Here is a 26,921-nt window from a genome sequence, read left to right as displayed (position 1 = left end):
ACCCTTAAGAATGGCTTATAAAACATATTTTAAGTTTTACAGGGATACTAATTTTACTGTAAGAATACCAAAAACTGATGTGTGTGATTTTTGTACGGAGTGTGAAAGAAATATAGAGATATATCCAAATCATCCATGCATTCCAGATTACAAGTTGCACAAAAAGAAGGCAGAAAAATACATCTCAATAAAACAAGAATACATTAGTGATTGCAAGACAGAATCTACCTTTGCCGAAGATAAATGTTACAAAAACAGTTTTATAAGAGATTACTGTGGTTTGTTTGTTTTCAATTGTCACAATGACAACTCATCAAGATTCTACACACTTCTTGAACATGCCTCAAAAAAAGGCCCAAACACTGTTACTTCTTCTTTTCTTTTTAACTTTATTCAAGACAAAGTTAATATCAATCCTAACATCAAAGAGATTGTTCTTTTTTCAGACGCTGCTGGAGGGCAGAATAAGAACATTACAATGCTAAGGTTTTGTTCTTGGCTATCAAAAAACACTGAAAGTAGCTATAAAACATCTGTACCCTGTTAGAGGGCACTCGTTTGGGCAATGCGACAGAAACTTTGGGATTATGAAATCCAGTATTAAAAAGAAAGAAACTATTGAGACGATGAAGCCATATCTTGAAAATATAATAACTTGTAGAGACAACCCAAGCCCCTTTGAACTGGTTCATGATGACTCAATTCTTCTCAATTGGGACAAAGCTTTGATACCCTACTTTGAAAAAACACCAAAAACGAAAGGAGATACATTTAGAATCCAAAAGTACTGCATAATTAAATTCAAAAGTTGTGGTTCTATTGCAGTTTCTCTCAAAAACTACAGTTCTCAGAATTTTCCAACTATTTAAATTTATGATCACTCACTCTGAACAGTTGACTCTGGAACGACTTCCCTCAAAACCTTTAAAGGCGGTAAAAATTAAAGACATTACTGATCTTTTTCCCTTACTTATGCCAAGAAAGTAGAAGCTTCTACCAAGAATATTTGAGTCTTCACAGAAAACCAATGATGCAATAGAAACTCAAGTGGAAAATGTTAATGATAACAATACCAGTGACAACGACTTTGACTTAGAAGACGATTGTGTCATGGATTGAAACCAAAGTTGTATTGAGACTAAACTGACTAAAAGACTAAACTGTGAAGTAATTTCTTTTTTATATAGGCCTTTTTTCATGTTATATATTAATATTATGGAGGCCTAAACCATTTATTTGCCTTCAAGCAACTCGGTTTGACCTTTTTCATAATAAAAATGTTAGAATATTGGATATTGTCAACAATGTGTGCTTTATTTACCTTAATAATCAAAATAATTGAATAATTATTCTGAAAATATATTAAATAGTATCCATAGCAACAAAACTTTTGTGGAGGCCCTTCTTTAATAGACAAAACTAAAAGTAAAAAAAATCGTCTATTTAAAAAGGGCCCTATAAACATTAAGTGAAAAACTTATTAAAAATAAAATACTTTTTAAACTTTGTGGTCCAATATATCAAAAATTTGTCTTGATAGATTGTGATGAAATATGAATAATTAATTTATATTTATTTATCGGCATTGTAGTAGTTTTGGTACACGTGCAAAAACTTTAAACAGAGTGTACAGCAAAACTAAGTTTAGAGCCATAGGCCCTTATTCTAGCTACAGCCTCATTTATTCTTTGATAAAACTTGACAAAGACGTTTAATCAATAGTATTAAAACAGCTGATTTTTGACCGTTGGTGACCTAAACGTTTAAAAATCAATGGTGGCTCTTCCGGTTTAGAATTGACAAACAATTTTTGTTGTTTTAAAAAAATTGATAATCATATTTGGAGGAATTTTGCCTTGTAAATAAATATAACAGTTAAAAAATTAGCAATGTAACTGTAGTTTTATCAAGACAGCATTTCTAATAAGTCGGCGAATAGACTATTTTTGCAGTAACCATACCCCATTAATCCGATATCCGGTTGGTGTTCTTGTCTACCAATCTCCTCAATCGTTACATTACTACAGGCCTTGGTTCGGCAAGAATGAAAATGGCGTGGCAACCTCAAGAGGAAGGTCTTAGGCAAATTCTCCAACTACTGAAAGAATCTCAATCGCCGGATAATGCGACTCAGAAAGCAGTTCAAGAAGTATCCTTTTCATACACTTGTTTATTATTTTATTGGGAACTTTTTAGTTTAAGCATTTAATCATGAAAGTCGGAAGGAGAGGCATATCAGAAGTCCTGTTTTAGGGAGTATCCTCTAATGAGATAGTAAAAATATGAAAAGAATTCACGTACAATAGATTTTTTAGGACAAAATTTTCATTCAATGTTAGAGTAGTAAGTACTTATTATTCTGTAATAGGTAGTAAATGTGTTTAAAGTTAAGCATGTCATGGTGAATTGATAACTTGGTAGGCTTAGAAATGCCTATGTATTTTAGGTAGGGCATGTTTTTAGTCTACCCACAAGACTAAGATGTATTTATATAGCTTAGGGACATCCTTTATTTTGTACTTATGCAGCTTAGGCACACGTATTATTTTGTACTATAAGTTGTTTAGAATTTGGGTTAATACTAATGTAGAAAGGAAACATAAAATAAGGAAGGTTTGATGGTTGGTTGGGATAGACAGGTTAGCTCTCGTGTAGGCTTGTTGGACATCTTGGACTGGCTTGTTAGGCCAGTTGTTCATTGTGTAAGCTTTTCAGCCAGTGTACACGTCAGTCCTCTGTGTACATATGATAGGTAGTAAGTTGGGAGTTATCATGGGTAGGGTCCAATAAGCGGACCCGGGTTTTTATATCGAAGAATATAATCATCGATACCTAATATTCGCATATCGAATCAGACTATCAATCGATATAAAAGTAACAATCATATGTTTTAAATTAAACCCTTTGAATCCCAGACCAAAATATTGATGGTGGAAAAAACGTACCAAAATCATTTGACCTAAGAACTACCCGAGAATCCCCGGAGCAGAAACAGCTGTTTTGCATACTGTTTGTAAAAAATTAATACTTTTGCTATTTTTTATGCTATTGTCTTGTATTACACACCAAAATGTCCAGAATGAAATTGTATAGGACACAGAAAAAAGATTAGTCTGAAGTATAAAAAAATGTTTAACAGTATTAAAAATAAGGTACTTTGGGATTATTACCGACCCACACTAGTATGAAGAACACAAAAATAGAAATTTATAGAAACAAACATGATAGAACGAAAAAAAACAACTCTTCAATTACAAAAATTACAAACTTACAAGCATTTCCAGGTTTGTGATCGCTGTTATCTTATCTTTCTCGAGAATCCTGATTACGGCAGGCCGCGCGGCATCACGTGATTTGCACGGTACATAATTGCCTTTCCATTACAATTCAATTTATATTTCTGATTAGCCCCTCTAGAATTTGATATTTTACTGATAGGTACTATCTCGAGGGATGTTTTTCTTTCGTCGACATCAGCGCGGGGCAGCACCGAAGGTGCTGTCAATGCCCGCGCTGATGGCCGGAGGCACTCGCATTTTGGGTGGCGGAATGTGATCAAGAATAAAAACAAGTTTTTAGTGTTTTTTTAATAAAGAGTTTAGTTTGGTAAATGATTGTTTTTGTTGAATTTTTGTGTTTGGAGAAATGTAGAGGTAAAACACGGAAGTACAACAAAGCGATGCACCAGCTGAACGGGCGGGGAGACTGCAATTCACGTTATCTACTAGACGCTCGACTTTGACCTCTGTCTGAGGATGGGGAGGGGTTTGCGATAAGACAATTCCTGTTTTTATATTGACGAAATATTGTTCTACGCTAATCTAGTAATCAGTAGAAACGAAATGTGAAATAACGATTCATGTCTGGGTGTGGTCGGTATATAATCCCAAAGTACCTAAAATAATTTTAAAATATATGTATATAGATTTTTAAGTAAAAAAATTGATTTTAAGATTTTTTAATTAAAAAATAAGAAATATTTTTAGTATGGGCACCCACATTTTATTTTTCTAAATTTAGTTTTGTGTATGTAAAAAAAAAAATTATATTGATATCTCTAAAAATAAACTTTTTTTGAATATTTATATAAAAAGTATGCGACTTGTAAAAACCTCTAGGCGTACAACACAAAAATCACTGATATTACCTAAATAAATAAATTAGTAAATAAATAAATAAAAAAAATTAGTATTTTAATAAAATACATATAAATATGTATTAATACTCATAAAATAAGTATTTTACGATTTCAAATAAATATGTATTAAACGCATATATACCATGGCGACGATATTACGTCGCCCGGGGATTCTCGCAACTTCATTGGCGACGATACATCGTCGCCGCGGGGATCTTCGCATATCTTCTCGGCGACGATATTTCGTCGCCTGGGGTTCAAAGGGTTAAAATGTGAATTTAATGATGTAACAAATAATAAATTAACATAACCAAAAATCAGGGAAACTCATAACTTTAACTAAATGAAACAGAACGAAAAAGTTTTTACTTAAGTTGTGTCCACCATTACCTTCTTTTTTGCATCTGAAGACGACCATGTTAGTCCTCTGACAGTTACATTATTTGTTACCTTTCCACAAATATCACATAATGGATTCTTAGGTATTAACCCAACATTCTGAAGCCATAAAAAACATGTTTTATCGTCTTTTAAAGCAAATTTCGTGAAGCTTCCTAAGATTGACAGTCATTTTTAATACACAATGTTACTTATATGAAATTTAAAATATTACCTTAATTGTATTATTTGAAAGTGTTTACAGCTGTTCATATAGATTATTTGAGTTAATTGTTAAAAATAATTAATCAGTATCGATTGATTATATCGATGGTTATGATTAAGTAATATCGTTTGCCAATTTCGATATAAAAAACCGGGTCCGCTTATTGGAACCCTACCCGTTTATCATTAGTTTCCTTCCAATAAGGACAGTTTAGTTTTAAATAATGGGCTACTCTTAGGTAGGCTGGTTGCACCTTGTTCTGGTCAATAGCAGGTAGTGGTTAGATGAAATTTCATTATTGTATTGATATTGGTAGCCCTTTCATCACCTGGATAAGTTTCTAGTATGTCTGCAATCCTTGATCCCCCATACAGAAATCGATTCCTTTCTGGTCCCTGAGTGTTCATGTTGATTTGGTATCTGGTTATTATTATTATTATCCTAATTGCAAAGTACTTTTTAGTTCTGCACAAAAATTCATAGTAAAATGAGAGTTTACAGTGTCACGAATGTAGCTTTAGATCATTTAATGGGTGTTCCTAAACTATATTTACTGTTGGATTTTATAATGAATTTGTGTTGTTTAGTAAAAACGAAAGAGTTATTGATGGCTGGTGTTGCTAATCATAATTTTAGTATTTGTAACATATGATGCTCATCACCCTAAACTAAACTAAGTAAGGTTTAAGGGTGCAAATAACAAATAGGTTAACCCTATTAAACGCATCATTGAGGTTAATGGCCGGAGTAGCCAGTCAAAATTTCAATGTTATTAATGTATTTCGCTCATCCTCCTGAATAAAAGTATATATTGTTTTAGGGAATGGAAATCACAAATGCATCTCTATTTTAATAGTTGAAATGAAAATTCGTGTTTAGGCTATATTTGTGTACTGTACTTCTTGTTATCTATTATTTTCAGTGTTATCTGCTCCTGATAGCTTATCTGAGTGTTCAGAACAGCTTAATTAAGCACCATGAACCCTGTGTTCAGTACTCATCAATAATAATGGCATCTATTACTTAATCGTGGCGTGTTAATTCTAATACAGTTAATTAGTATTTAACCCTTAGCATGCGGTAGACGGAATAATCCACGATGTTGTTAGGTCTTATAACGCCAAAGATGAAATAATCCACCGATCGAATAAAAATATATTTCATTACTGTTTTTTAAATTTATAAGCTCAATATATAAGCCACAATCCTAAATAATGTACTGGCTTGACCAAATTATCCAGTTGCAGCTGTCAGCTGGCCACAGTAGGTAAACAATAAATTGTTTTGTTGCTGGCAGCTGTTCTCCCTCTCCCGTCTGTACGCTGATGACGATACTATCCGCTATTACCGACTGTCAGTATAGCATGCATTGTGCCTTTGGGAAGTGTTCTTGCATTGTCATTCCTTATACAAACAGTTGTAAAAAGTGATTTTACCATGTTTTAGGTGTTGTAATCAAGTTTTTATTGTTTCTTTTCTGTTGTGTAATTATGGCTCATCACCCAGACGATTCTGATTGTGACGATTTTGTTGCTAAAGTTTGAATGCTATAAACTTATAGAACTTATAAACTAATCAAATGTGTCTTTTTATGATAAAATAATTATTTGAACAAAATTATAAAGTATAAACAAAATTATGGAAAAAAATAAATTTGAAAAATGTAACTTTTTAGAAACGTTTTATTTTTCAACCACCTAATGATCTATAAATGTATTTTTGATTTAAAATTAACATAAAAGAAAGAAAGTATTCATGTTAGTACTAATTGAAGACTGATCATAATCATACTCACCATCATTCATGTCTTGATCATTAGGTCTAACCTCAAAATCTGGATCAGGATCATTGTCGTTGAGAAACTCACCCTACGATCCAGAATCATAAATTTTACCCAAGATTGTTTCAAACTGAATCGCAGATGATCTTTTATTTCCATTAAAAATACGATCATCCTCCTCCAAATCATGCTTAGAATCTGACATCATATCACGTATCATGCGCAATTGTAATTTTGTCTAAATGATTACTCATTTTACACAATGATCAAGAAAAATAAAACTTGTATCGCTAAGAAACCAATCAAAATAAACTAAACCATCACTAAACCAACATTTATCACTTTATTCAGTAACAGTGGAACTTTGTTTATAAATAACAATGCTTGCATCACTGCGTCGTCAGTCGGTTAACCCTTCAACGCGTTATTTTTTTTCATGGTCATACTCCCTCCTGCGTTGATTTTTCTGGCGTTTTTTTAGAGATTTTGTGTTTTATAAATAATATAAGCAAATTACCCAAGTTTATAATTATTTTATTATACTTCTATGTTGTTAGTGTTTAAAATTAGCCAAATTAAACAAAATTAACCTACTTTAGGTTAATTTCCCTAAAAGCTAGCTAACCTACAAACCATCCCCAACTCATGTTTATAAAACACAACAAATTGTTCCTGTCAAAACGGGATTTCCTTCTTCAAAACAATATAGTTAGCTTGTAAAACTAATAATAATAACTAAACAAAGGAACGTAAAACACACAAAAATATGTCAGTTGAACATAACCATCACACTAACAATGACTGTAAACAACAACAAACGTAAGCTGACAAACGATCGGCTGCACGGCAATGACGTCGTCTTGAATGCAGCTGATTTCTCAGATATTTTTTCTAAAGATCGATTTTTCGAGATATCGACTCAATTAATCGAAAGTTTGCATCTTCTCCTTTCGATTGGTATACATTTTTCATTGAAAACATTCGATAGTCGTCTGTTACAGCTACAAAAATAACCGACTACTTCATGACGTACTCAGTACGGCAAAACGCGATCTCAAGTAAAAGTGTCATGACGTACCTAGTACGGCAAAACGCGTTGAAGGGTTAAGTAACTGAGCAGTTGTGCAATAGTTGAAAATAGTATTTTTACAGCTGCACAACTGTTACTTATCATAAAAAGACGTATAAATATAAACAATATAACATAGGTAATAGTCTGAAACAATTAAACCCGATTTTTTACCGAAAACCTAAACGTACGGAGCCTGACCTGGGCTCCGTATACAATGGCGTGCGTGTTAGCCCGACCTATACTCGGGCTCCGTATTCAATGTGTTAAACTTATGTTTGTTTTTTATATTATTTATTGGATTATTGAAAGTTTGATTCAATTTATATGCATTATTTTCAAATTAATTTTTATCCACACCGGAAACGAGATTCCCGTAATTAACCTATTGCTAACTGCAGAACAAAACAATAGAAGGTTTTAAGGTCACAAAAAATGACAAATAATGAAATTTTTGTCATTAAAATCTGTATTTTTTACTATGCATACTTTTTGAAGTTAAATTCTTTCTTTATATTTGAAACTTTTATAAATTTTTTTGGTTTTAGGGGGTGGGACCATACTTACAGAAGCTGTGTATTTGTACTGAATCAAAATATAAAAATTATTAATACATTTCTCTAGTTTCAGAAAATATGTAGTTTGATGGACTTATTTCATACACTTTTTTTATTTTAATAAAACTTCCAACAGCATTTACTTACAAACTTTATATCTTCAAAATTAGAAGCAATGTTCAAATTTTTTCTCATTTGAAAAAAAAAAAAAATTATCGATCCACTAAACACATTCTGTATTGTTAACACATATCCCTAATTGTTATAAAAATTTATTTACATAAATGTACAATTATAAACCTAGTTTCGGTTGGGGCACTGAGATCTTACACTAGACCTAATGAGATTCACCACCACTGTCATTTTCTAACAACTGTCTTATATAACTGAATTCATCTAAATAGTTCCTATCCATTTCAAATGCATATACTGTTGGTAAAATTAAATATATAACATAAGTTAAACTTGATAAAATACAAACTTGACAGTCCTAATCTAGGCCTACATAGATTACAAAACTTGGTCTATTTTGAAACAAAACACTAATTATTTTTCTCATTACATCAATCCCGTGAAAGAGAAATATGTTCAAAATAATATGTTTATACCACTTGACTAAATTATAACTTCAAATAAAATTACATACTTGCAACAAGAAACAAAACAAACAAACTAACCAATACGTAAACAACAGCAAAGAAATTACAAGAATGAAAATTAGATACAACATTGTTCTTCTCTCCTACTTGTATTGAAAAGTACCGAACTTCATACTAATCAGTACATTTATTTATCTGCTATCGAATGCTACCATTACTTTTGTTAAAAAGAATTATAGTTACTTTATATAGTGGCTTTTTCGTGGCGATGTTTGACCATTACTGCAGCGATGGTCACCAGTTGTTGAGAGTGATAGACCATTGCCTCAGCGATCGTCTCCAGTACCTGGGTTAAAAAGGCTGATTGTTGTGGCTCACAAACAGTGCTGCCATATAATTAAAGTGGATATTGTTTAGTATTTGGTTTTAGATCAGCGCGTTATCTCATCTCCCTTATTTATCAACCAATTTTCTTAAAAACTTGGTATTGTTGGGTATGTAATTAAATTGTACCAAATTTCAACCTATATAAAGCTTTTAATATGATATTTTGGTTTGTCTTTGGTCCAGGAATAATAACTTATAATATTGGGAGAGAGTTCTGTGACAGCCTTTATTTATTACATCACTACATTAATTGTACACATGTTAATATAAGAGAAAAAAGTATGATTTTGGGTCGTCATAGGTGGGCCAATGATGACATATCGTAGGTGGGATTCAGTGAACAACAAGCGTATTTTTCAACAGAAAAACAGATTTACAGAAAATTTTATTCAAATTGTTTTAAAACACATTGTCTTGACAAAAACTAAGCTAAATACAAAATATATTTCGCAATTCATGATTTTACTGTGACAAGTGATAATGCTTGTTCTTTTACTTAAATACTTCCTTAACACATTAACAGAAACTTCAAGAATTTAACAAGTTTCCAGATTTCAACAACTACCTCATTTTCGTGCTCACCAAATTAACAACTGAAGGTAACGTACTAATTCTTTTCATGTGTAGTATTTTGGAAGTAACCTTTAAGATTGATAACAAATGAATCTATCCAACATTTGAAAAACATTAAAATTTTTGTTTATCATTAAATTTGGTAAAATAATGTTATATGTAGATTAGTAGTGCTTCTTAACCCTTAGAACACTGGATATAAATTTGTTACTTCTCCCTAATGCGCTATTGGCTTAAAAGACTCAATGTTTCATGCCAGTGTATAGCGGAAAACTATGTTTGGTGTCTCTAACAACTAATTTTGGAATGATAATGGGGGACCAAGAACAAAGAATAAAACACAGCTGTTGTCTGACATTCAGTTAACATTATCACACATATTGTTCATAATGGATGAAAAAAATTTTATGACATTTCCTATTATGTGAAAACATCTTTACTGCGTGGAATTTTCTTTAGTTCATGTGGGAAGGGTTAAAATACGGTTTGATGTCTTTGTAAAGGATTCTCGTATATCTAAAAATGATATAATTAAAAAAATGGACATTCAGTTTTTAAACTATTTATACATCAACTTAAATTTGATTACTGTAGTTATATATTATTTTTGTGAAACTTGCATATATTAAATGAAATCTTGTAAAGTGTCATAAAGTTATAAAAGTTTAGGATTTGATCAGTGTAAATAACAATATTAAGATGTTATGTTACACCCATGACAAGGTCACGATGAACTGGTTGTTTGCAGATGAACCAACTCGCTCACTGAGTGGACTCATTTTGAAGAATAATGTGAAGGCACATTATAACAAGTTCATGCCAGAAGTGTCTGAGTTCATTAAATCAGAATGTCTGAGCGCCGTGGGGGATCCGAGTCCCTTGATCAGAGCTACTGTAGGGATTCTCATCACGACCATTGCCAGCAAGGGCGAGTTGACTACGTGGCCCGAACTGTTGCCAGCCCTCTGCAACATGTTGGACTCTCAGGACTACAATGTCTGCGAGGTAACTGTGGAAATTCATAAAGTGCTTGGGAGTTTGAGCAATCTAATTGATAACATATCCTCTAAGCACAACCATTATCATATTTGGTAACATAATTTTACCACAGTCAATGTGTTAACAAAATAGCAATATAATGCTCATACAACAAAAAGTTCAGCTTGGACACTTCCACTTCTTTTCATGAAGAACTATAGTTTCCTTTCACTATAGTTTTTGTACAATATAAACTAAAGGATGGGTTTTTGTACAATATAAACTAAAGGATGGGTCACCCCCTGTCTTTAGTCTCAAATGGGTTAGTTAATGAAGAAAATATAAGATGAATTATTTGAAATACATTATATGCATATATTACATTACATGCATAATATACATTATTCAGAAAACAAAATTAAAACACCCTACCAATTTAAATCCAAACTAGTATGTTATTTAAAGGCAAAATATAATGAGGAAGTATTTAAAAAGTCAAAAGGTTACTTAACTTACTGCACTATTAACCCTTTTAACTTGGGAAAACAAAATGTCTGCAGAGTTACTTGCGGAACATACCTATGAACAATTTTATGCCTGCTGATAACATAATAAACTATGTTGGACATGAAATATATTTTTAATCATGTAGTTCATGGTGCTTTAATGGTAAAGATAACCCAAATCTTTGAATTTTTTAATTTGAAATAGTGTGGTTTGTACAGCTCTCTACAGTCAGCATCAAACAATTGTGGTTGTTTACATGCTCAAACCTATGTCTGTACATATGTGTTCTGCTGATACAAGATGATTTTGATACTTTGTTATAGTTTTTTTTATTTATTTATTTATTTTTTTATTGAAGTAAAATATTTAAAAAATAGTATTAAATTAGTATTTAGCTGTATTATTGCTTTGTCCCTACCCAATTATTTTTTAGTCTGAATGTTACTTTAAGTTTAAAAAATATTGCTAGCTACATCTAAAAATATTGTGTAAAGATTTTGACAGTTTCAGTGAATTTGTATAACACAAACTCCATAGGCCCAATAGTAGGAACTCGTTTTATGCTTCTTGTTATTTATTTTTGTATTTGTTCTATTTTTACAAAAATTAGTGCATTATAAATAATGGTTATTTCTTTATGTAATGCTGTGAGATCTGATAAGTTAGATCACTTAAGCTGATGAACCAGAACTGAAATGTGTGGATTCCCACATTAATCTATTTGTAGCCTGCAGTTTAAAAATTTTAAAGTTACTTTTAACATTATTTTTTGTTTATAGTAACAAAAGAAATCATAACATCAAATAATTATTACCTATCTTCGATAAACATTACAACACTGTATTTTGTTAGAGAATTTTATTTCTGCAAATTTCAGTAATAGAACATTGCATACCTTTAGTAGCATCATAAAAAGTAATTTCTTATTCAAAAACATATATAGTGTCATCTAAAAAGTCAGTGGCCTGTCACTTCTCAACGGTTTGACCGATTGTAATAAAAATATAAGGATGTTTGTAGATTGAGATCAACTTTTTGGTGTATCACCCTTCACCCCCTCACTTCAGTTTGATTTTCCCAAATTCAATGGAAACAAACACTAACTTTATGAACTAACACTTCACCTTTTTGAATGTTTGTATCTCTTAGATTAAAACCACAAGTGAAATTCTGATAAAAAGCGTATAGTTTTGAATAAAGGTTATTAATTTATTGAAATTTTAATACTAGAAAATAGTATCTCCTACTTAAATTGAGCTATCAATTTTGAGAAGGATCTTCACTTGATGTTATCTTGTATTTAATCTGAAACTGATAGTGTGTGACTTAACTATTTTAATGAAATCTCATTTTAGGGTGCTTTTGGTGCTCTTCAAAAGATATGTGAAGACTCAACTGAGTTCCTTGATAGTGATGCTCTGAACCGACCACTCAATGTCCTCATTCCCAAGTTCCTGCAGTTCTTCAAACACTCTAGCGCTAAAATCAGGTAATTTAATTTTGTTTTCTTGTACGGATAACTCCTAATTAATTATCCAAGGCTAGCAAAGGAGTATGTATATAACCAGGTATAGTCAAAGGACGCATGGAAATTTATGAAAATCTGGTAAAAGTTCTGCCACTGAATAATAAATTGGTCACTGGTAACATACAACGGTTTTTATTATAATAACAGTTATGTTTTGTCAAGAATCAATGGGGTGTTTTTTTTATGTTAACCCATTAACCACTTATCACAGTACCATCTCGTGACGGCAGACGCGGTACCAAAATGTTGATCACAAGACTGTGCCTTGATGGAAACGCACATTATTAAATATTTGCTTAAACATTAGTATTTGCTTAAATAATAAAGTTTATGTATTAAAATTAAACAAAAGAATATATACTATATATACACATTAATTGAATTGGTATAAATGGCATTAGCCGAATTTAATTCAATTTAAATAAACATTGAATCACAAAAAGTACTTATTCCGTCGGGTTCCGATCCGGAATCTCTCACTTGCCGGGTGAATGTGCTACCATTTTACCACAGAGGCCTCACTTTTTACGATTCAATTATTTTGTATTGTATTTATATATATATATATATATATATATATAAATTTGTATGTAACCTCTTACAATCGTGATAGAGATATGGGCATCTACTTTTTAACAATGTTTTGTTATGTCACACCAACGGGGGAGTATTACAACTGTTATTAATGGAATATACCTTGTGATACATATTTTAAAGATACCTTGATTCAGATTGTTTATATATATATATATTTATTTATTTATATTAACACCAGAAAAACAATCTGAATTAAGGTATAATACTATATTTTTGTACTTTTTCTAACCAGTTATGTAATTTAATTGTCAGCAATGTTATATTTCGGTTAAACGATAGATTGGTGTCTTGTTTTGTAAAACTTAGTATTTAATTTGTGGATGTTTCTGATACATATTTCTGCTGTACAATGTATGGTTTTAGTAGGCAAATACAGTACTGGTTAACGTTTTTTCTGCTTTTTTGTTATTACGGTGGTGTAATTTGAATTTCGCGAACGTTGCAGAGCCTTCTATTGAGTTTGTTTGTGTTTTCTCAAAAATTAGATTTTATTCTAGCCTGTTTCAAAAACACAGTTCAACCAAATCACAATAAAATTTAATTTTTGTGAGTTTTATTAAACCCTTGCCCTTTTTGCTTATTTGCCAGGATTTGTGTAGGAACACAAATGTTATGTTTTACAAAAATTTAAGTACAATTGAACAAATGTAAATAAATGAATTAAATAAAATTGTCTACGTAAAAAATAAAATGTTCTATAAAACAATACCAAATATAACAGATTATAATTCTGTTTTGTAGCAAAAACAGTTTCTTAATTACAAAATAAAAAAAATTAAAATTTGTTAAAATTATTCTGGAAATACAAAAAAATCTTGTGTACTTCAGATGCTAATAAATTACAGTCTATTATAGACTGTTTATAGCCTTGTGTATCATAAGAAAGATGACAGTCTTTTAGATCATATTGTCACAGGGGATGAGACATGGCTGGGTTTCTCACATGACTCCCGAGTGTAAACGTCAGTCAATGAATGGCATCAGATGTCATCACCAGTCAAGGTCAAGGCAAAGCAGACAATCTCAGCACACAGGGTTATGGCAATCATGTTTTGGGATAGACATGTAGTATTGTTAGTCAACTTTATGGAAAGACGGACAACGATCAATAAAGCTGCTTACTGTGCTATTCCGACTAAACTTCGACGTGTAGTCCAGAATAAGCAACGTGGTCTTTTATCGTCTGGAGTGTTGTTGTTTCATGACAATGAAAGACCCCATACTTTGAAAGAAATGCAAACTCTAATCAAGAAATTTGGATGGGAACAGATGGACCACCACCCACTGTAAAGTCCGCACTTAGTGCTAAGTAATTTTTATTTGTTCCGCTAACTAAAGGAGTTTCTTGGGGGCAAGCGCTTCGACACAGATGATGAAGTGAAAGAAGCAGTTAACCCTTTGAGTGCTGCTGGTATTTTCCCAAGTCATATGCATAAAGTGCAGGGTTTTTTTTATTTATTTTTTTTCATATTTGTAAGCTTTTGGGAAAAAACTTGTAAAACAACTATCCACAGATTATCATAATTTTGTTGTTTTTTTTTAATTAACCCTTCAACGCACTATTTAATTTGAACTGAACACCCCCTAAGTGGTCCACTTAATTTCTCGTTTTTCACAGTTTTGTGACAACATTACCTATACATACATTAAATGATTTTCTGTTAACCCTAGAACTGGCGGTCATTTCATCCTGTAGTGTCGGGCTGTTTTGGAGCTTCGCGCAAGGTTTTTTAAAAAAAATTATTAAAAATATAAAATAAAAGCTATATAAATAAGAGTATATATTTTTGTGTTCAGAATTAAACGTAGAATTGCACTATATTGTAAAATTAACCATAAAAAATTTTCTAATAAACACCTTTTTTAATCAAATATAAAATTTACGAAAAATATTTCTTAAATTTGGGGGGGACCATACCTAGCAAATGAAGTTATAGTGAGAAATATTTATAAGTGAGATAACCATTCTGTGTCAAATTTTATCTAGTTTCAGAAAAACATAAACATTATACACATTTATGAAAGCATCATAAAGCTATAGAACAAAAAGCAGCGATGCGTATAAATTCTGAAAATTGGGTGTACACGTAAGACTTTGGTAAAACAAGTTTTGCTAATACATTTATCTATGAATACATGTTATATTGCATATTTTATTACTTAGAATAAAATAGAATATACAGTACTAATGAAATAATTACCATAAATTATTTTTTGAAAAGTAAAAAAGTCAAATTTTGCCATTATTCAAAAATTTTGCAAAAAATTTTCATTCAGCAAAATATAAAATCGTTTCTAAAGCTTGTACTATATCAAAATTTATAAATTTATGGTTTATAAGTAATAGGAAATATTATGTAGTTAGAAAACTATAAATATAACTAAATATATTGAAAAAATATAGAATAACCCAAACAGTTATTATATATAACCAAAGAAATTACAGGAAATATATATTTTATTGTGAAAACTATCTATTTACCAAAAATAAATAGTTACTTCAGAGCTAAAAGAGTGCTATAAATAACGTTTAGTAAGTGAAAACAATAACAAACTATGTGAAATGAATTTTAGCCAAGTCATTTTGCCATAGCCTACACAAAGCCGGTAATTTCTCAAACATATTTCAGTAAATAGAAATTGATTTACTCTAAAATATATATGTTTACACTACTACGACATCAAACAACACACTACACATTAAATACGACACTAAAACACGCGTAAAACTATTAAAACTTACAAATATCCACAGCTCGGCACGAAAGTGATACAGAACGGCAGCGGCAATATGGCGGTCACAACAAACTGCGTCGTTTTCTTTTACGTTCAAAATGACAAGCTTGCTACGTCATAACCATAATACAAAGAGGAATAAAACTCATCTGTTCCCTAGCATTTTTCTTCCCGAATCCAATGGTGCATGAATTATATCGATACGTTACCGGAGTATATTGTAAAAAGTAATTATACGAGGGAGTGTTTGACCTACAAAATTTTGACGGTTAACACTACAGACGCGGCATTGACCGACAAAATTATGTCGATTAACAGTTCTAGGGTTAAGCCTATACTTGTAAAAGTGATTGTATTGCTAAAATATAAGTATACCCATACAAACGTACAAAATACCATTACAAAATTTTTTAAGACATTTTTACTGGAAGTTATTTGCTGTACTTACATTAGAAATTTGCAACTGTGTGATACTACAATGTTACCTACATCTCCGCCTCTATTTTCATTAGGTCTATGATTATCAAACTACATATCTGAATCAGAACCAATTTCGTTTTGAAATTCTTGCTGGGCAAAATCAAAGTCATCAGATGAATCATTGTCACTGTCAATAATCCGGTCTATCTCACTGCCCCAGGCAGCAATGTTTCTAGGCCTACTTGTACTTGCCATTATCACATAAAAGAACAAGAACCTAAAAATAATTGTAACCTAAAATAAAGCCCATCATAACTTATGAAATAAAGTAATAAAACAGGCCTAGGCCTAAACAATAATCCAAACCAATTTTAAAAATTAAATCTAAAACAGTTTCTCTTCACTGATGCACATACGAGTATAAACTCACAATCAGATTTGTCCTAAACCACAGTGAAAATCACTTTCAAACAACATAATTGCTACAAGTACACTTATAAGTAACTTTATGAAATATTATGTAAATATAACCAAACAAATAAACAGCTAAACACAAACAATAACATCGTCATGCCAGCAGACAAATTCGTTTCACAATCAATTGCGTAGTTAGAAACAGCTGACAGCAAGCGCTACCTTAATTCATGTTTTTCATCTACTATAAACTACGTGTTGAACGGCTTTCGATACATAGGTATCGATATACCGATAGTTCATTTCATCTTCTTTCCAACGATGTATAACTCGAATGTATTACACCGAAAATAACCTAAATATATTCGTTATTAGATCGGACTGCGCGATGCGTACAGTGTACGTCGCGGGCCGAGTTCAGCGGTAAACACTAGACATACGGCGTACGTCGCGGTGCGTCAAAGGGTTAAATGAAGAATATGAGACAAACATTTTGCTTTATAAAAATATAAAAAATTCTGTTTTTACAAAAAAGGTGTTTGCTTTTTTATAAAAAGTTAGGTTTGAACTTCTTAATTTGAGTATATATGGCATTTATTCTTTATTCCATGTGAAAGGCCATGAAAATCTGAAAAAATTCATATATTATAACATTTTTTACTGACAAGGTGACTCAACCGAAGGTTTAGAAATTAAATTGTAATAGTGTAGTTTTCACATTACATAGTAATAGTGTATTTTCACAATACATCAAGTAAAAAATCAAGATAACACAAATAATAATATGATTAGTGAAAGTAGAGAAAAATAACTTGCTAACATTTATTTTGTGTCTGTGTCAGCAACTTTGTAGAAACCAAAAGAACCCTATTGTATTAACACTGAAAACACACGATTTTCACTTGGACACAACTCAAATCACTACATTACTTTTATAAACATATACGGTAAAACACTGTATAAGTTTGTATGTACTCAAATTCTTGGTTACCGCCACTTAAACAATAAGAATGGGCGTTACACAACATGATACTTGTCCGCTACGTCATGACGGGAAGACGAAATAATCGCATAGGTACTTTGGTATTATATGTACAAAATAAACTTCATTATATGTTCCTAGTACTTTCCTTGTTCCATAATGAATAAAAAAAAATACTCGTTAAGTTATACTTTGTCGCCTAATCGCCTCCAAATAGGCCTAGACAAGTGACTCTTTAAATAGGCCTTGTCACACAAATCACCTGTCACTTTCAAATAATTAATTGTTCTTTTAGTTTTTGTTTACATTGATTGTCGTAATGACTTATAAATTTCAAAATAAGTAAAATAAAGTCTTATCCTTTTTAATACTGTATTTATTTTGTTCTCCGATAAGGAAAACTCGTCCAACAATAGTGGCCTCCTGATAATACCAAAGTACCCAAACATGTTTCACAGATCAAAGAGTAAGGAAAACGACATAAAACTCTTATTTATCGTTTTTTTTTTTTTTTTTTTTTTTTTTTTTTTTTTTTTTTTTTTTTTTTTTTTTTTTTTGTTCTCTAGGACAAGAAGCTTATAAATTGCACTTAGTCCTGTAAGAACCTTTGCGCTGCTTCCGGAGTGATAGGATATTCAGGATGGGTAAGGTTAGGGAGTAGGGGCCGCCTCCTATCGAGATCCATGAGGAAGAATTAGGGCACTACATCTCAAAGTCATTCCGGAAGAAGGGGAGGCCAGCTCTGAACCAGCCTCTCCAGTCAAAGTAGGCAGGGGGTGGCACACCTTGTTGAGGTTAACAAGAGCCTCTGAGGTAAGGGAACAAACCCCACCAACTCCAACAGTCATCTTCCACAGTGGACTAGACCTATCGAATTGCCCATGAACCCCAGAATCTCAACATTTGCGGTTAGTGATGTGCCGCTACTGGACATCCATTAGGTTGCCCAGATTGAAGTGGCACATCGGTTTTTGCTGTGTCCAGTGGTGGGTTCAACTGGTAGGTATAAACCAGCCAGAAGTGATCCCTGCTGGGTACTTATTTATCGTTAGTTTGGAACCTTTTGAATACAGCTGTCTGGTTATTTGACCGAAATAACCTTGTACTATATAATATATTATCGAAATACGAAACTTCAAAATTAGCTACGCCGGCACTTTATGCACTTTTTGTACGATCAAAATTAGTGACACTCCAAGAGTTGAAGACTGGTTATCTTCTCAGGCAGCTGATGTCTACAACTTAGGCATTCAAAAGCTTGTAAAAGATGTGACTAATGTTTAAATAAGTATGAAAATTATGTAAAAAAAATAAAAAAAAGAGTAAGGCATGTAAATAAAAAATTTTTTTGGAAACATTTGGATTTAAATTTGTTTTTCTTAACTGGACCTTACTCTAGGAGTAACCCTCACTTTAGGAGTAACCATCGTAATTATCATTACATAGATTAAGATTTAAAATTACAGCAATAATTGGTTTTGAATGCCTATGTTAAAAATACACAACTAAAAAAAGTCAGTCACAATAAATAACATCAACATTAACATTAAATGGTTCACTAGTGAGAGCTATATTTTCCTGTAAAAGAAATTAATTTGGAAGTACTATAGATATTAGAAAGAAATGTCAGTTTTCATTGCCATAAAGGCAAGTAAGATTGTGATAATGAGATAACACGAATAGGAATATCTGATAAGTTTGTATTTTTACTTAGTGAAATGTTCTCATGTATAATACTCAATTTATAAACAAATTTGTTGGTTATTATGCTTAAAAACTGGTTACACTGTTGATTGAATTCCATTAGTATTCAGGAATTGGTTTTGTACTATTAAATTGATATAAGAATGAATAAAATATTTACAAGATTATTCATATAAAGTACTTTTTAGTATTTTAAGTGAGAGTTCAGTGATTAAAATATGCAATCATGGAATGTATTTTTCAGATCTCATGCCATTGCATGTGTGAACCAGTTCATCATCATTCGAACCCAGGCTTTGATGATTCATATTGACTTGTTCATTGAGGTATCCATAATTTTAAACACAAATTAAGTTATAGTAAATTATTTTTATGTCATAAATAATTAAAATTTGAAGATTGCTATAGATTTTAAAGACTAGATTTCTGTGAAATCTACTTAAAAGTGCTATATAGTATTTAATTTATGTTTCATGTCAGCCAGCATTATGTATTTCGGCACTAAATGATTCTAGAAAAGAATTGAGTTTGGATTATAATATTTTATTATTTAATAAAAATTATCATTAGAATACCAAGTATTACATACAATAAAGACAAAGTCCGTAGTTTGTTAGTTTTTGCCTCATACATGTTTTCTCCATCAGAACCTGTTCCACCTGGCTACTGACGATGATGCTGAAGTCCGCAAGAATGTCTGCAAGTCTCTGGTCATGCTCTTGGATGTCAGAATGGACCGACTCATTCCCCAAATGCATAATATTATTGAGGTAAGCAGGTTATCTCTAGTCATCTACATTTTCAAAGAGTTTTCCAGATTAAAATTATGAAATTGGAATAAACTCTTTATTTTACCAGATGAATTTAGACTGCATAGTTCTTCCGTAACCTAATTAGTGTTTAACTCTGAATGATTATTTTCATGTGGAATAGTCAACCATTCCATATCAATTAAACCAATAAAAAAATCCGTGCAAACCAGACAGGATATATCAAATTTTTAAAAGATACATTGTCATTCTCATAGAATATAAAAATCAACATTTCACATTTTCAATATTTTTCAGTACTTTTTGATGATTTTTGGTGCACAGTCATTATTACCAAGTGATTTTATAAAAATATATTCAATATTTTATACTTATTTTTACATGAAGTTCAGCTAACAGGACTATTACAATAGGTGAATCTGTAATTAAATTAAAATATACTTGTAGCCTATATTGAAAGTAACAAAGAATAAAATTAGTAGTATTGACTGCACACATTGAAACAATACATGTACATTTTTACACCATTGCAAACTATTATACAAATCTACAAAAAATATAATTTTAATAGATTAACAAAAACATAATACTGTAAAATATCCTATTTTTTAACAAAACTTTCAATTTTTAAGAAATAGTATATCCAGAATTGAAAGTACATACACACTTTTTGAGATAAAATATTCAGTGAATACCAAGCTAGATGTTTCATACAATATCACATTTTAATATGTCTCAAGCCTAAAATTTTGTTTAAAAATCTCACTATGAATATTGACTTTATTAGTTTGCTACAATGACTTGGTTGTGTTGTAGTACATGCTAATGAGAACTCAGGATGCAGACGAGGGTGTGGCATTGGAGGCCTGTGAGTTCTGGCTAACTTTAGCTGAGCAGCCAATTTGCAAGGAGGTATTAGGCCAGCATTTGAATCGTCTAGTGCCCCTTCTGGTAGGAGGTATGAAGTACTCGGAGATAGACATCATCCTCCTCAAGGTTGGTATAGAAATCATGGATATTCATGAACATATTCTATAATCATCTACACATCTTGAATCGAATTCTTTCTTGATAAAGGGCAAATTGGTAAAAGACATTGTATTTTCAAATTATTACTGCAATCTCATTTTTTTGGCTGGTTTTGAGAGGTATTTACTGAGAACCAGGCATATTTTATTTAAACAATTTATATACATTATACCAAAGCTGTTTGGGGTCGCTTAATTCTGTAGTAAACCAAGTACAAATTGACATAACCTAACATGTGGTTTTATTGAAGATATAAGTATCAACAGCCTATTAAAGGAAATTATTGCAAATTTTGGCAGCATCAGTTATTAGCTGATAATTAGTTGAGCTTGAGTATAATGTGATGTCGCTAAAAAGGACACAAAAGAGTCAGCAGTTAACAAATGTGGGACTATACAATACAAAACAAACATTATAGCATTATGCTGTGATAATGCTTGAAATTTTGAAATATCATAATATATTTCACTATCAACAAATTACATGAAAACCATATCTTTATCTTAACTTGTTATTTTATGTGCATTTTCCCAAAACTGTACAAAATGCCCTTTTTGGGTTTGGATTTTTCATCAAAAATATTGTATTCATTGGGTTAATATAAAAGTAAAAATTAAAATATGGTATTAAACAAACTTATTTTATTACTTTTTTATGCAGAACAAATAATCTTTATCTAAAGAATGTGCAATGTTGCAATATATGATAACTTACTGGCATAGAGGAAAGTGCATTTTATTTTGATTTCTGGTTCCAGATCTTTTTCTAAGAGTTGATGGGATTGGAAACTTAGTTTAGGAAGCACATTAAAATTTTTTGTGCTTGTGTCTGATTGAAGGTAATAGTGAAGTAGTTATACAGATTGTGTATGGCTACCTAACAATTAGTTGAAAATTATTTAAATTAATTATTTGAAATCATTAATAAATGTTTTGTTGTTGACTAAATTTAGTCCTAGTTAATGTAAAGATCGATCTGTAATATTGAAAGGATTGTTTGACATTGGCGTATCCCTACATATAGATAAATCCTAGAAAAAATATGGCTGTATAATTTTGTTGCTGTGCAATAAAAAAATCTGCTTTATTACTACAGCAGAAGTTAATGTTTAAGAACATAAAATAGTGATAGTTATATCTGAATAAGATGTCATATGTCTGTACAGGGAGATGTGGAAGAAGACGAAATGGTACCAGACAGAGATGAAGACATCCGGCCACGGTTTCCCAAAGTACGGTCTCATGGTATGAAGCACTCAGAGCTGGAGAATGGAGTGAGCGAAGGAGATGATGATGAAGGGATGGATGATGAGAGTACTCTGTCTGACTGGAATCTCCGTAAGTAATTCTTTGACAAATAACTACTAAATTGCTGTCCTGCATTTATCTATGATTGCATGATTTCCATCATGTTTGTAACTTATGTTGATGTTATTTAATCAATATCTGTAAGAATACACTTGATAATAAATTTTAAAAAATATTATCAAGTTTAATATTAAATTTGATTTATTTTACAGATTACCGTATATAAAGAAATACAAGACTTAAAATTTTCTGTTTGAAATTTTTAGGTTAAATGAGTAATACAACAATTACATGGTTGGGAAACAATTAATTTTATTGTCAATTTAACAGAATGTACAGAATTTTATTAACCCTTTCCGCTCGGATGGGCAGCAGTGCTGACCAAATATGGCTTCTCGTAGGCTCGCATTATTTTAGCGCGTACTGTCCACTCAGATCGGATGGGCAGCGGTGCTGTCCACTATGGCGCCTGCATGCACACAGCAGCCATGTCATTGTTGCGTCCCCACCAGCTCGGATTTATTTTCAGCGCGTCATTGATACTGTGCCTTTTAAAAAGTTAAATGGATTTAAAGGTCCTAAGGTAAATAATAATGTAGTTGAAAAGTATTACAATGGAAATGTTAGATTTCTATAAACTAACTTGAGTTACAATGAAGTATTAATAATGTGACAGTAAATAATTATAACAAAATAAAAAAAATAAAATTGAACTGCTTATTATTGTTCCGAATACAAATTTAACTGCAGGCTAATTGTCATCTTGTTGTTGAAATATCTGAGATGAATGGTACTTTTCAAAACAAACACCAATGTGAAGACCGGGCTCATTTTCACAAATTTTGCAATAAAACCACTCTTTTCCTGGTGCCGCCTTGTGCTCTGCTGCTACACACGATGCAATCCTTCACTTTTCTACCTTCAAGAGGATATGGTAGATAAAGTTTCCCATTTAGTCGGGAAATGTCTTGCAATTGGGATGGTCTTCCTTTTTTATTTGTGTTCCTTACATCGCCAACAAGCTCTAATACCAGTAATTAATAATAATACCAGTAAAACCAGGTATTAATACTGATATATTTACACTTTTATTTACTGTTATATTTACACTGATATCTACAATACTTCATTTACACTAATATTTAATAAAATTGCACAATACTAAAAATAATAAACAATCCGTTCTAATAATGCGTGTAGGTTAACTCACTAGTGACAATGTGGTTAAAAGCGCGCTAAAACGAAAGCCTAGAATGCAATATTGACCAGATGATCAATTTCCAGGCTTTGTAATGAAACAGCTGATTGATCTTAATGCGTTGTATTATAAAAAAATACGTCCGAATAAAAAAAAAGAGTTTATAACTTGCGGTCAACGCTGCTGTCTATCCGAGCGCTAGTAGGATTATTCATCGGACAGCACAACATCTGACCATCCGATCTCTGAGGACGGCAGCTCTAAAAATAAATGAGCGCGCTAGAGGAAATGGCGGTGGCCAACACTGCTGCCCATCCGATCTCTGTGGACATTCTAACATTACCGCTCCGAGCGGAAAGGGTTAAGCTGGATATAAAAATAAAAGACACCATGATATAAAAAGGTACATATACACTGTGGGTGATATGTCATAGCTTGACAAGTATTTGATACTAGTGTGAGAAGCTTGTGCAAATGTTTTCTGTAAAAGCAACAATCTCATCATTTTATAGCCATGCCTCTTTTTTAATGTGTAGCATTATATAAATCCAATGAGATGGTTTCTACAAAAAATACTTTTTATTTATTTCAATATGATATTGGATTTTTTTATTACACTAGTTTTGAAGTAATAAGATAATTGTAATATCTTGGTATGCATTAGAAGTTGATCTTAATTTCATTTTATTAGTTAGTTTTAAAAGTCAGTAAAAATAACTGATGAAGCAAACTATGAATAAAAGACTATGTATTTAGCTTTTTGATAATTTTTAATTGAGCAGAGGTAACTCATTTAGAGCATGCTGTAACAGTTATGGTTAGGCGAACTTGCTGTAAATATTGTTGAATATCTTTTTCTTTATTTTAAGATAGTTATCAAGATTGAGAAAGTTGAGTCTTGCTGACGGCACACACTGTGTTATTTTTTTTTACCATTCAAACTTATATTTCTATGCATTGTAGGCCACTTTATAAAATACATTTGTAAAGTGTACTTTTTTAGAGACTTGGTGTAAACATGTTGTTAAAATAACTTGTGACTCAACAGGAAAATGCAGTGCAGCGGGATTAGATGTGTTGGCCAATGTATTCCGGGAGGATCTGCTTCCTGTATTGGTGCCAATCTTGAAGGAAACATTGTTCCATCAGGAGTGGGAGATCAAGGAGTCAGGGATTCTGGCTTTGGGAGCCATTGCTGAAGGTTAGTTGGTTATTAGTCACTTATTGAGTGATAGACTATTTATTCAAAATGCGAATGAAGTGAAAAAGTTGATGAAGTGCTGTGGGTGAATGTGAAATATTTTTTCTCAATCCAGTTTGTTCTTCATCAATGGGAGGTGGTGTAACATGAAATACAAATTGTTTGTATTCTATTATTGTGAAATAGAGTTAAGCCAACCATTTGCATTAAATCAACCCTTCCCAACATAACTGTTTTGTGTAGAAAACTTGGTTGCTCTACTATGCTTTGTGATCATGTGTAAAACATCTTAGTGCACTCAATTGAGTTTGTCTGCCTGATGAGGCAGTTAAAGCTCTTCTTCATCTAGATTACACTTGATTCTGTATTCTGAATGTCTCTGATGTCAAAATGATGCAGAGTTCATTTTGAGCTTCTACTTTGCGGATTTTTTTTATCTCTCCAGACGGATGTGGACTCCAGATTTCAGGAGTCAAGTCTATAACAGCATCAGATTTCAGATACTGCACGAAGCGGAAGGTGAAATGGAGCTGAACTCAACATTCGCATTTTATTATTATTGTTGCATACTGCCAAATTTTGATCTGACAATGAGATGTAATTACTATTTCTACTAATTCTTGTGTGTATATATATATAATATATATATATATATATATATATATATATATATATAGTTGGTATTCTGTGATTGAATGACAAACTGGAAGAGTAGGGGAAAGAGAGCTCCTGGGAATCTGTTGTGTCACAATGATTGAGTGTTTGTCTTGTCCCATGGACAGGTTGTATGACTGGGATGATCCCACACTTGAGTGAGCTGATACCTTACCTGATCGGCTGCCTGTCGGACAAGAAAGCTCTGGTGAGAGCCATCACCTGCTGGACCTTGTCTCGCTACTCTCACTGGGTGGTCAGCCAGCCCGACCACGACACCTATCTCAAGCCTCTCATGACCGAGGTCAGCAGACGGAAACATTACAACTAGTTCTAGGCCTATGGATTTAATTTTAACCCTTAAAGCGCTAATCTAAATTACTGTCAAACGCTAAGACATAAAAAAATATTTTTTTAAAAAATTTCCCAATGCTAATTTTTGTTTCATATACCTTGGTATTACCTTAATAAGAAAAAATAATAAACATGTAATATTACATATTTTTGAAAATTGTATACGCACTAAAATATTTGAAATTTGGAATAAACTGCATTGCAGGATAATGTACATAGCAACACTATTTGACAGATTACATTACATTTATACAGGTTATTTATAATGAGTAAATTGTAACTGAAGTTCCTGTATAATTAGTACATTAAATAAATAAGTTCAGTATAAGATTTTGAAATGTAATAATGTGAAATTCAACACAAACTTATTTATAGATAGCCTACAAGGGAAATGAAACAAATATTGTACTTATAAACCTTATTTATTTAGAATAAATAAACTGGACTTGTATGGTGAAACTGGTATAAAATACAAAACAAATAATTGAAAAAAATATTACACATAATATACCAAAAATGCGCTCATTTGTCAAAACTTGGATCATCTGGATTAGCCATTATAACAAAAAATTATACTAAATGTTAGTAAAAACAATTTTATAAGAATTGTATAAGATAATTGTATAAGAATTACAACGGACTGATTCAAAACACTTTGTTTAACAATATAACCAACATACGACCAACACACACGTAGTTGGTGTATAACCAAAACAAACAGCTGAATGAAACGAACGCGTCTGTAGGCGTATGCCGTGTCACAGGCCATACAAAAAATGGCGGCGATTGCTTTCAACCCCAATAGATACCGTTACAAAGTCCACCAACGGTGATA

At 31.8% G+C, this 26,921-nt stretch overlaps 1 protein-coding gene across 1 annotated transcript; it reads left to right on the top strand.

Annotated features, from left to right (window-relative positions):
- Positions 1-1,807: 1,807 nt before the first annotated feature.
- On the top strand, positions 1,808-26,078 carry LOC124355043 (transportin-1). Its single transcript, XM_046805953.1, has 10 exons — positions 1,808-2,149; positions 9,658-9,733; positions 10,456-10,712; positions 12,548-12,681; positions 19,818-19,899; positions 20,221-20,343; positions 21,160-21,339; positions 22,538-22,709; positions 24,926-25,078; positions 25,861-26,078. The coding sequence occupies exons 1-10, from the start codon at positions 2,045-2,047 to the stop codon at positions 26,061-26,063; spliced, it is 1,485 nt and encodes a 494-aa protein (XP_046661909.1). The 5' UTR covers positions 1,808-2,044; the 3' UTR covers positions 26,064-26,078.
- Positions 26,079-26,921: the final 843 nt, after the last annotated feature.

This window comes from Homalodisca vitripennis, chromosome 2, assembly GCF_021130785.1.
Source record: "Homalodisca vitripennis isolate AUS2020 chromosome 2, UT_GWSS_2.1, whole genome shotgun sequence".
NCBI classification, from domain to species: Eukaryota; Metazoa; Arthropoda; class Insecta; order Hemiptera; family Cicadellidae; genus Homalodisca; species Homalodisca vitripennis.
This window is presented reverse-complemented; position numbering and strand designations above follow the sequence as displayed.

Coding starts and splice junctions, on each gene's coding strand:
- LOC124355043 (XM_046805953.1), top strand. CDS start 2,045: ATGAAAATGGCGTGGCAACCTCAAGAGGAAGGTCTTAGGCAAATTCTC. Junction 10,713..12,547: donor AGGACTACAATGTCTGCGAG/GTAACTGTGGAA, acceptor ATCTCATTTTAG/GGTGCTTTTGGTGCTCTTCA. Junction 20,344..21,159: donor AAATGCATAATATTATTGAG/GTAAGCAGGTTA, acceptor GTTGTGTTGTAG/TACATGCTAATGAGAACTCA.